This window comes from Peromyscus eremicus, chromosome 5 (assembly GCF_949786415.1).
Source record: "Peromyscus eremicus chromosome 5, PerEre_H2_v1, whole genome shotgun sequence".
NCBI lineage: Eukaryota > Metazoa > Chordata > Mammalia > Rodentia > Cricetidae > Peromyscus > Peromyscus eremicus.
Window position 1 is genome coordinate 88,443,407 of NC_081420.1, and position 12,189 is coordinate 88,455,595.

Sequence of the window (12,189 nt, forward strand, 5' to 3'; positions counted from 1 at the left end):
GTGGTGGCCCTGGGCTGGTGGTAGCATGGGCAGGAGTTGTATGTGGGAGAGTCGTGACCTACAGGAAAGCTGTGACCTCAGCGGGCAGAGGAGTCTCTGGAAGAGGAGGATGCAGGTCAGCTGAGAACCTGGGGGAACGCCTCAGAAGCCACTCACAGGCAGCACTCAGCAGCGTTGTGAAGTGTTGTGAACAGACAGAGCTCTTTACAGAAAGAGCCAGAGCAGCAGGTTTGGGGTACAAGCTGTGATACCAGCATTCAGGATGCTGATGTAAGATCAATGGCAGCCTGTGCCTCAAAAATAAATAAACAAACCCCGGCTTTCAGGAGGGTGTCCCCTTCAGTGTAGAAGAGGGGACAAGGAGAAAGCCTGGGTGTCCTAGAACTTACTGGACGCTGCTTTTGTTGGGCTGGTCACTGAGTAGGTGTTTTGTTTTCCTTCGAACTGTGATTAGTAGGTTTTACACTTTGGAATGTGCTTTCTAGTTTCTTTTTAAATTTTTTATGTTTGGCACACATTCTCGCTTGTAGACTAGGATGTCTTTGAACTCACAGATACCCACTTGCCTCTGCCTCTTGATTTCTGAGATTAAATAAATGTGCCACCATGCCCACCCCCCCCCTTTTAATTATGGAGAAATTGGTTTTGGACACAGCTCCTGACCTCCGGAGGCCTGAGCTCCAGTTGCAGAATCAGAGGAAATATTGTGTTAGAGGCAGAGCAGCAGAGGGTGGGGCTGGGTTGATAGGAGAGGAGGGGCCTTAGGCTGGAAAAGGTTGCCCCTCAAGACCTTTGGTGGCCGGGGATTTGAACGAGGGAGAGTGTGAATGGATAGGAGCTGACTTAGAAGGCTAAGCAGGACTCAGGGTTCTGTGTACAAGGCAGGCTCAGTGGACATGCCAGAGCCAGATGAAGAGCACCACACCTGTGGCTGCAGAGGGTAAGGGGGCCTTGTCAGTCCTTCCCAGCCTGCAGGGTCACCCTTCTTTCTGTCCAAGAGCAAAGGACTTGCTTCCTGATAACACTGTGGTTATGGCTGAGGGCCTGTGGCAGTGTCTTCCAGACTGACAGTGCATTATCTGTCTGTCCATCCCTTCTTCCAGGCATCTGTCCCTGGGTCCACCATACTTCCTTCTGTGACATGACTTAACAAATGATTATTTCCTTATTTATAGTTCTGCATGTTAGAGACTAAAGTTCACTTCACCACACCGAAGTCACAGTCCCCAGCACGGTCCTTCTGGAGACCCCAGGGAAGATTGTCCTCACCCTTGCTAGCTCCCAGAGTCATTCACGCATCTTGACTGTGACCCTGTGGTGACTGTGGTCATGTCACCCACCCTGCCTCTGACCTTCCTGTCCCCATGTCAGGACACATGGGAATGTCCAGGCATGCCTCAGGACTGTGCCTGGAGTGGGGGCTGGCTTTTTGTCCTACGGATCTTACTCATCTATCAGAAGTGTCCTAGGGATCTTACTCATCTATTAGAAGTGTCCCGTGTATGTTCCATTTTGGCCTCCTCCCTCAGCAGTTCTGCAAACGCCCTACCTTACAGATGGTCAGTTATCTTTCTGTGGGTCTCCAGGCATATGGGCCCAGGAGACTTCTGATGTCTCAAGTTGTCTTTGGTCTGGGACATTTAGGTGCCATCTTCAGCCCTGTTTGAATGGTTTCGTTTTCCATGCACACTTCCTATATGAGGACAACCCTCCCCTGCCCCTACCACCACCACCACACACACACAGGCCAGTGACCACCGGTTTAGGTCCTTTGATGGCTTTGTGCTTTATTCATAAACGATCTGGTGTTTGACCACATGAGGCCTCAGTGAGTTTGGTGGGTGTGAGTCAGGTCTGACCCTGACCTGGCTGGGAGGAATGACTGAATGGTGTTTTGTTTTTGTTTTTTTTTTTCATGTCAAGGCTCCAGAGCACCAGGGCTGTCGGTGCCTGTTTCTAAGCAACACCTCATAGTTGGTGGGGGCCACTGTCTCAGCAGTCATGACAGTGGCACGCTGGGAAAGGGTCTCCAGGGGGAAAATGGAGAATCCTGCCAAGCCCCCCAAACCACCGTCCCCCCTCCTTCAAGCTCCTCTCCTTCCTGCCAGGGTATGAGAAAGTGTTGGGCACCCGGGTGCAGGCAGGCCAGTCAGAAGCTACCAGGCTTTGGGTGTGGACTACACAGGCTGGCTGTTGTGGTGGAGAGAGTTCAAACAGGTGCTGCTGAGGACTGAGGAAGGTAGTGGAGAGAGAGGGTGACCCTGCCCAGGCAGGTGGAGCGACCAGAGCCAGGTGATGTGGGCAGCCGGCCGCTCAGGCTCAGGTGCTCTGAGGGCAGTGTAGAGTGCCCTTGTTCCCCGAGCTCACCTGGGGAACATGTAGCTGCATGGGTTTTTGTCCTAGCCGATGATGTGTCCCTAAGAAGGAAAGAGTCAGGACAAGGAAGGAATGCCCTCTCCACTGTGCCTCCAAGGCCAGGGGACTGTCCCCAGACGCACACTCTTTGCTGCCGACTCATGCATTAAAACTTTTGCTTTGTTTTGCAAGCATTGATCTTAGTTTTACATAAAGTGTTCCCAGCTGAGCTGCGGCTTTGTTTCTTGTTGGCTCGCTCTCCTTCCCAGCTGCCCCTCAGAGCTGACACAAGAGACAACAGGGCTATCAGTGAGGAGAGCAGAAGCCCCCTGAGGTCAGGCACCTTCCACTGCATTTCCTTCACCGGTGTTCCCAGTCTTGGGGAAGCTGGGCCAGAGGGGCAGTAGCTGCATCCCTTCGTCCCCTCCCTCCTTTCTCCCTCCCTCCACCTTCCTTTTCTCCCTCCCTTTCTTTGCTGGTGCTTGTAGCCAGGACTTCATATTGGATAAGCCACTGAGCCACTCCCCATCCCCACCCCCACCCCCTTAGATGTTTTTTATTAAGTTCCAGGCTGGCTTTGAACTCCATTTTCCCACTTTAGCCTCTCCAGTGGTTGAGATCACAGACCTGTGCTATGGGGCCTTTGTTTGTTTGTTTTTTGTTTTTTAAGGCAATCTCTGTGTGTAGCCCTGGTTGGTCTGGAACGTACTATGTAGACCAGGCTGGCTTTGAACTCACAGAGAGCCACCTACCTCTGCCTCCTCAATGCTGGGATTAAAGGCATATACCACCGGTTCAGCTGGGGTCTGATTTTTCTATTTTTATATATATATATTTTTTGTAAATAGCCCAGCTTTTTGGCCTCGAACTGGGACTCCTTCCTCCTCATCTGCCCAAATTACGTGTCCACATCACTACCCAGGTTGAGAAGAGCTTTCAGAACTTACTGTGATGTCAGTGCGGTTTCTCCCACAAGGTGGAAATGTGGAACCACTGGGGAGAGTGCCCTGTGTGGTCAGGGCCTCTGTGGCTTGCCTCCACGTGTCTTCTGTCTGAGGCTGTTGCTCAGCTTTCTCTTCATGCTTCCCTCCGCTTTTTCCTGGGAGGAGATGTGCTCACAGGTTCCTGCTTGGTGGTTAGTTTGTTTCATTTTTCCCTCTGCGAAGCTTGGTAGAGCTTGAATTAAATCACGGTAGACAGGGGGGCGGCACCCGCTCCTTCCCAAGGCGTGTGCCATGTTTGCCGCTGTGTCGACTGTTTTCAGGACTCCCCTCATCTCACTTTGAATGGATTTCCTTCCAGAAGTCCGTCATTCCCACAAGTTCTGTATGCTCTTTTTTGAGGGAGAGGGGGTGGTACTTAAAATCTAGTTTCCTGTGTGTGATCTCAGCCATCTGACTATGCGCGGGAGCCTTCAAGCCCATCTGGCCATTTAGCGGACCCTGGATCTGACTGCGGTGGCTCCCCTGCTATGGTCCAGGATGGAGCACAGCCCTTGGTCATGCCATCAAGACCATGCCTGGCCTCTGTCCACCTCTCCAGGGTCCCCTCTGCTTGTAGGCTCAGGTACCTAGATGAGATTGGATTTTAATTGTTAAATGCCTGCCTCTGTCTTGGATCCTTAACACCTGTCACAGTACTTGGGACGTGTCTGCCCTTTAGTGTTTACTGTGTACACACTTAGTAAGGGAGGGTGCGTGCTATGCTCTTGCGGAAGGGCGCCATTGCCTCATGTTTTGGGGGTGCTCTTTTTATTTAATATGCCTGTTTCTTGGGGCCAAGGCCACGTGATGTTACTACCTGTGTTTATTCTACTTGTCACTGTTGGGGTAGTAGGTCCTCTGTACTTGATGACTGAATGACGCCAGGAGCTGGACACATTCCAGCTGCCCATCAGTGGTAATTGTGCCTCCTGCCGCTCGGAAGTAGGGCACTCGTGTTTCTTTTTGTTCTGGGCCCGGGGTTCTCCCTCCTTGATCTGAGGAGGTCCGCTCTGTCCACAAAGTGCAGCTCGCTCTCTCTCTTCTTGTCCCTGCAGGTTGCCATGGCTGCCGTTGACAGCTTCTACCTCTTGTACAGGGAAATTGCCAGGTCTTGCAACTGCTATATGGAAGCACTGGCCTTGGTGGGAGCCTGGTACACAGCCAGAAAGAGCATCACGGTCATCTGTGACTTCTACAGCCTGGTCAGGCTGCACTTCATCCCTCGCCTGGGGAGCAGGCCCGACCTCATCAAGCAGTATGGAAGATGGGCTGTCGTCAGTGGTAACTTGATTTCAGCTCCAGTGACCTTTCTGTTTGGGTGGTATTTTAAGTCAGTGCAGCCAGCAAGGAGCTACAGAGTTTAACTGGAGGCTGCGGCCTCCTGCTGAGAGTACCTCATTCTGTACTCTTCCCACCTCACTTCAGGGAGCCCTACCCTCAGAGGCATCCCCCTCATTACTCCAGCTCCTGTTCCCAGTCCCCCCACTTCCCACCCCTCACATGTCTTTTCTGCTGTCTCTTTTGACATCGTCCTTAGGGGTTGTCAAAGCTCTCAGAAATGCTTTGCCTAGTTTGAATTGCATTGTGATTTATCTCAAGTGTCCCAGAAAGCTCATCCTGACGCCTAAGCAAGTCAGGGGCGAGTTTGAAAACAGTCCTACAGTAGTATCCTACTCCATCTGGCTGAGTGTGAGCAGTGCCTGGTCTGTCTGTCAGGGTATCTTAGAGTGCATGCATTCGTGTGTGTGTGTGTGCGTGTGTGTGCGCGCGCGCGCGTGTGCGCACATGTGTATGCCATGTGTACATATAAAAGTCTGGGAACAAATTTTGGGAGTCAGTTCTCTCCTTCCACCGTGTGGGTCCTGGGGTTTGAACTCAGATCGTCAGGCTTGGCAGCCAGTACCTATACCTACTGAGCCCTCTTGCTAGTTCCTGCCTGAGGATCTTTAGCGTTATGATTCACCTTATCAATTCAGTGTAGTCCTTAACTGGCAGATGTTGTGCATTTCCCCCCAGTGTACGTTTTTCTCTGATGAGATCAACAGTGAGTAGTTCTGGTTCTCTGGAGGGATACCATGCTTCACCACACTCATGCCTCCTGGCTTGCCTTGCAGGGGCCACAGATGGCATTGGGAAGGCCTATGCTGAGGAGTTAGCAAGCCATGGACTCAACATCATCCTGATGAGCCATGAAGAAGAGAAGCTGCAGGCTGTGGCCAAGCACATAGCTGACACCTACAGGGTGGAGACAGTTGTCATGGTAGCAGACTTCAGCAGAGGCCGGGAGGTTTATGCTCCAATCCGAGAAGCCCTGAGAGACAGAGACATTGGCATCCTGGTGAATGACGTGGGTGCATTCTACCCCTACCCCCAGTATTTCACCCAGATTCCTGAGGACACGCTCTGGGACATTGTGAATGTGAACATTGCGGCTGCAAGCTTGATGGTCCACATAGTGCTTCCGGGAATGGTGGAGAGAAAGAAGGGTGCCATCGTCACAGTGTCTTCTGGCTCCTGCTGCAAGCCCACACCACAGCTGGCTGCCATTTCTGCATCCAAGGTCAGACTCTTCTTCCCGTGGGATGGTCAGGGAGTAGTCAGCTCCCATTTGCTTATGCTGGCAGTTTTTCCCAAGATGGGAATAGGCAAGTCTTTTGCTCCTGGGTTTTCTTTCAAGGTCCTTCTAGGTTCAGAGTCCTTCCTCCCCTTCTGTCTCCCCAGGCCTATCTGGACCACTTCAGCCGAGCCCTGCAGTATGAGTATGCCTCTAAAGGGATCTTCGTGCAGAGTCTGATCCCCTTCTACGTGACCACCAGTGTGACGGCACCCGGCAGCTTCCTGCACAGATGTCCGTGGCTGGCACCTTCGCCGAGAGTGTATGCGCAGCATGCGGTGTCAACCCTGGGCATTTCGAAAAGGACCACGGGCTACTGGTCCCACTCTATTCAGGTAGCCCCATGCCGTCAGAGCCAAAGCCCTGTGAGCCATGCCAGGGACCAAGGGTTGGGAATCCTCACCACACCTCATGTCTCAGTGATTTCACTTATAGTGCTAGATGCTCCTGTGGGGTGATTCATGTAAAAATTTTCAAATTCCCCCCCTCCCCAAAACATGAAATAGTCTGCTTCAGCTTGAATATGGATTTCAGTGCAGAGATGTTAGTGATGTCTGAAGGGGAAATGCTGTGTGCACAGCCCAGTTCAGAAAGCCCTAAGATAGGGCCATGAACCTCCATGTATTCTTGGATTCGTTTACTCAGGAAATCTAGAATTTTTTCCTAAGATTTTTTGTTGTTGTTGTTCAGATAAAACAAAGATTTTAAGAGCATTTCGGGGCCAGCCAGATGGCTCAGCAGGTAAAGGAGCTTGCCTCCAGGCCCGATGACCTGAGTTTGTTCTCTCAGCCCCACGTGGTGGAGGAAGAGCAGTGCCTTCCACAGTTGTCCTCGGGTCGCTACACACACCAGGGCATGCATGCACATGCAAATAAGTGTAATAAAAATATTTTGAAGAGTATGTGAACTTCTGCCAGGTGTGGTGGCACATGCCTTTAATCCCAGCACTCAGGAGGCAGAGGCAGGTGAGTCTGAAGCCAGCCTGGTCTACAAAGTGAGTTCCAGGACAGCTAGAGCTGTTACACAGAGAAACCATGTCTTAAAAAACCAAAAAAAAAAAAAAATTTGAACTTTATGAAATATTTAAAATTGTGATTTTAATTACAAGGGCAGTAACTAAAGATTATAATAATCTGTTTCTTATTATCTGGAATAGATATAGATGTTCCCAGATTTGGAATTTACTGGGCATTCTGATTACCGGTTAAAATAGTTTGGGGGCTGTTATGCATAAAGATAATTTAGTTTACTACCACAAAATAAACGTGAGTAAATTAGCACATAATTCTTACTTTTGGCTTAAGGCTCAGAACTGTAGGTTTGTCTAAAAAGCTGTCTTAGTAACTCTTTCCGAGTCCATACTTCCTTGAGAACTGAGCAGAGAAACCCGAAAAGTTGTTTAAGGCTGGTTATGGTAGCCCAGCCATCTTTTCAATAGGCAAGAGGCTGAGGCAGGAAGATCTCAACTTAGGGTCAGCCTGGCCTATGTAGTGAGACCTTTTCTTTCTCAAAGCAAAAACAAAAAGTGAAAAGTGGCTCTAAGACCTTGAAGTTCTCTTAGAGATGTAGCTGCTGGGGCAGGTGCAGGCCAGTAATCCTGGCTACTTTGGAGGCTGAGGCAGAAGGATGGCAGAGCCTGCCTGAACTGTAGAGTGAGTTCAGGGCCAGCCTGAGCAACTTACCAAGACCTTGTCTCAAAATAGAAAAAGTTTAAAATTGAGAGAGAGAGAACGAATAAATGAATGATGTTGCTCAGTGCAAGCATGGGGCCCTGGATTCTATCCCTAGTACCACTGTTGGCAACAAAAATGTATTTTCTGCCAAGAAGTCCCATGAAGCTCTTTAGTCCCAGGGTAGTTTTCTGTACAGAGCTGTGAGAACTTTATTTTTAACCTTGCCAATCTGTTTCTTTTGTCTTTTTCCCCCTTAATTTTTAGGGTGATGCCCTTTTAAAGCATTTTTAAATTTTATGTGTTTATGTATGTTTCTGTGGGTATAAGCACATGATTGCAGTGCCCACAGAGGCCAGAAGAGAGTGTCAGATCCCCTGGAACTGGAGTTCCGGGTAGTTAGGAGCCTTCTGACATTTGTTCTGGGAACTGACTGAACTCCCGTCTTGGTGAAGAGCAGCCAGTGCTCTTAACCACTGAGCATCTCCCCAGCCCCTGCTTCTGTTTCACAACCAAGATACTCATCCGCCACTGTCTTGGTCACGCTGTACTTCTCTGTTGGCTCTGGCTGTGACTTTTCCCATGTAGTTACTGCTTCCCCAGGGTCACAGAGGTCTCAGTTTGATGAAGATTTTCACCCTCCATCATCCTTTAGCTGTAAGGAACAGATTTGGGATATGTCAAGCAAACGGTGACACTTCTCACCCCAGTTGGCCTCCTGTGCTGTGAGTTTAATGAGAATGGTATCCTGCATTTGTTGGTTGCCGGGAGGAGGAAGTTGAGAGCAGATGTGCATTGGTGGATTTCTGCTCCAGCGATGAACATCGCAGGAGAGGGGCCTCCGCCTGGAGACGTGTAACACGTCGGTAGATGGAACAGGAAGGATTGGGACTACTCTGGTCCAGATAGGCGGCTGCCTGAGGAGGGGTAATCAGGTGTGACGAACGCTAGTGGAGCCGAGCACAGCTGGTTACAAGGGTGCTGGGGAGCTGGGCGGATTAGCTGAGGCGGCAGCTACACAACTCGGTGTTCAGGCGAGCGGTTTCTGCCGGAGACAGGGTCGCAGGTTGGCAGCGTTTGGTAACGCTGCAGAGAGCGTGTGTAAGGAGAAGAGCTAGGTGAGAGTCTCACCATGGCAGGGCAAAACGGAGGAAGGAGTTCTAGCTGAGGTGGGGATGGCCGAGGGAAGCCAGGTGGAGACTGACAAGGGTGTGCATGGTCACTGTCTGTGCCTTCCGGTGTCTTTCTGAACTTGACTTTGAGGGCCTCCACTGGTGTTTTTGCTGCCCCAGGAGCACTGCTCTCTTAAGCTCGGATGGGTCAGCACCCGTGACGTGACTCAAACTCTAAAGAGTTTAAAGAGGCCGGGCGGTGGTGGCGGTGGCGGTGGTGGTGCACGCCTTTGATCCCAGCACTCAACAGGCGGAGCCAGGTGGATCTCTGTGAGTTCGAGGCCAGCCTGGTCTACAGAGTGAGATCCAAGACAGGCTCCAAAACTACACAGAGAAACCCTGCTTGAAACATCCCCCACTCAAAAAAAAAAAAAAGAGTTTAAGAGCCTGAAACCCCTTCCTGTGTGCCTCTGCTTCCCAAACTCTTGCTTCAGTTGGGGACTGTCACCACCCCAGCTCAAGAGTGGTTCGCTTCCCTGTCTAATGGAGTGAAGTGAGATCTTAGCTAGGTGAGGGCAAAGCCCAAAGTAGTGCAGCCAAGGTTCAGGAGTGGATAAAGACTGACCTGCAGAGGACAAGAAGAGTGAGGCACCGTCTCTGGAGCAATGTCTCCCATAACAAAGGGCGTGGGGTTATTCAGGACGCCTGTACATACCATCTAGAGTTGGTCCATGCGCAGTCTGAGGTTACAGAGGTGAACGCGATGGACAGGGATGCTCTGGGCATGCTTAGCTTTCACCATAAAGTACAGCTGAAACTTACCCTGACTCAGGAGTGTGCCTTTGAAACTCCAGCGCTTCATGGTCTGCACCCTGAGGATAAAGTTCATCACTCCTCTTCCCTTGCTCCCGCAGACAGCTGCCAAGGGAGCCAGCGCTTGACTGGCGTGCTGGAGAACTGTTCTCTGGTTGACTCGACTTAGCCCCCTTCCCACTAAGGAAACACTGAAATACGCATAACAGTACCACCCGGGCTCCCAGGGTCTCACCTGTCTCAGGGGCCCATGGATTTGGATGAGCCACTCCCGGGGCCTCCCAAGGGACTCCTGCAAGACTCTTTCATCTCCTTGGATTTAGATGACACCCTGTTCGGGGTGGTACAGCTGTAGCTTCTCCTTGGATTTAGAATGTTTTCCTTAGGACATTTGTTCCCAGAATGGTACAGAAAGGGAGCAGGCGCTGATGGTGGGCATCACGATGGGGTGTCACACCTTGAGTGAATCGAGGTGAGTGCCCTATGCAGAAGCAAACCTCAGTATGGAGGGGGCTCAGACTGTTGTTTAATGTGGTCAGTAGACGTCTGTTAACAGGGTTAGATCCCGCACTGGTCGGTACCCTTGTTTCTTCCATTTTGATGGTTTGGGATTCTAACCATGTCTCTCTCTTTCGTTTGTAGTTTCTTTTCGCACAGTATATGCCTGAGTGGCTCTGGGTGTGGGGAGCAAACCTTCTCAATCGCTCCCTACGGAAAGAGGCCTTATCCTGCCAAGCCTGAATCTGGAAGCTCGGGAGAAGCTGGGCCAAGCCACAGTAACCTGCAGTATTCCGGCATTTGGAAAACACATTTAGTTCACCTGCATATCGTCTCTTACTGAGTACCTAGTGTGTTGCCGTCTTTCACGAGGCCGACTTTCAGTCTGCGAGAAAACCTCAGGGACCACACAGGTGGCCCAGGGCACGTAGCCACGAAGCCTGAGAACAGAAGGGAAGGCTTCCCTAGCAGTTAGAATGGCCAGCTCCTGTAAGGGAAATCACTTGTTTTCCTCTTATAGGTGATTACACTATTGGCTTTCAAACATTCATCACGCTGGGCGTGGTGGCTCATGCCTTCAATCCCAGCACTCGAGAGGTGGACACAGATGGATCTCTGAGTTTGTCTGGGTTATGTAGTGAGTTTCAGGCTAGCCAGGGATACATAGTTAAAACCTATCTCGAAAAATAATAGCGTTCATCAGGAAGACAACAGAGAAGTGTTATTTTCTAACTGTGAACTGTGAGTGCAGATGGTGTTAGCAGTAGACATGGGTGTCACACCACGTAGCTCCATGTTGGGGCATCTGTGTGTGCACACTGCCTTTCCCTATGCTTCCCCCAGAACCATGTGTGTGCTGTGCACTATGTGTGTCTGAGCAATGTTATTAATATGACTTTAATAGAGACTTTGTCAGGATGAGGTAACGGGGAGCCTTACCATATTAAAGGTCTGGGTTACTCCTTTTCACTTGGTAAAAGCCTGCCCAACCCTGTCGTGGGCTTACCATGTCTGACGCTGCTTCCTTTGAGTGGTTTTTGTCTTTCCAACTCCGTGGGAGGGGTTTCATTCCTAGATTGGGATACATAATGGGCTATCTTTTGATTTCTAAGTTAATTGTTGTGGCTAAGTAGTGATTTCTCAATGTGTCTATGTTGTAACTGACCCCTTCAGAGCTGCTTATAGCTGGTGTTCGTACACTTTTCTATGTAATCCAATTTCTTCCCAGGAGCATTGTTGATAAAATCATCAAGTGTTTGTGGAATAGTGGTGAAAATATGTGCAACTTTTGTGTGTGTTATGAGGTATTATGGAAATGATGTTAGAAGCTCGTTTTTGGCCTGTGTAATGAATGTGTACATTATAGGGGATGCTTTTATTGGTGTGAAGATAATTTACACAAACCCCCACAATATGGGTGAGTGTTGACACTTACTGTGTTTAATTCAGTCTTGTAAAAACCAAACACTTGTACGGGATTCATAGCCAGCACTTGGGAATCCGTAAGTCATGGCGTCGTGTGCAGAGTGGAGGAATGCGGCACTTAACATTGTGGCACTGATACTGTGCCCAGGAAATGAAAATGGGTGGAATGCTGGGACTTGTGTGGAATTATTTGAGGTGACATTCCAGCCCCCGTAGGCGCAAGTGCACCTTTATGTTGAACAGCTGTGACTGGGATCCAGAAGATCAGTGGTTAGATTCTGAAGTTCTCCTGTCCTCAATTATGTCTTCAGAACATGTGCAGAACTCTGCTTGGAGATAGTGGCTGAAGAGCATTGGCGGGGACTGCTGTCATACTGACGAGAACTTTGGGGAATACGTGATAAGCAGCAGCAGCAGCTCCACTTGAAACGTCATCAGGCGTGATCCCCTGGGGGTGCGGAGACGGGAGACTCGGGAGTTCAAGGCTATCATGGGCCACAAAGTGAAACCCTGGTTCAGGAAACAAAATCCATAGCAGGAACACACTGTCAGTTCTGTGTAAGGTCCTGTGGTCCAGTATTCAGACTTGTCAGGCAAATTGCAGAGTCCTTGCTATGTGGTAAGAGAGGTCCACGTTGTCAGTGATGGTCCTTCAGCAGGACTCAGCTAGAACTTGATGATTGGTGCAGACTCAGAGCACAGTGGTGATCCATGGCTCC

The 12,189-nt window shown here is 50.1% G+C and overlaps 1 protein-coding gene across 1 annotated transcript in view; it reads left to right on the forward strand.

Annotated features, from left to right (window-relative positions):
- Hsdl1 (hydroxysteroid dehydrogenase like 1) overlaps positions 1-11,924 on the forward strand; it is a 14,689-nt gene extending 2,765 nt beyond the window's left edge. Inside the window, exons 2-5 of the mRNA XM_059263929.1 lie at positions 4,394-4,619; positions 5,453-5,898; positions 6,060-6,287; positions 10,190-11,924. Coding sequence (XP_059119912.1) covers positions 4,400-4,619; positions 5,453-5,898; positions 6,060-6,287; positions 10,190-10,288 — 993 coding nt within the window. The 5' untranslated portion in view covers positions 4,394-4,399 and the 3' untranslated portion in view covers positions 10,289-11,924. The remainder of the gene's footprint in view (positions 1-4,393; positions 4,620-5,452; positions 5,899-6,059; positions 6,288-10,189) is intronic.
- The last annotated feature ends 265 nt before the right edge of the window (positions 11,925-12,189 follow it).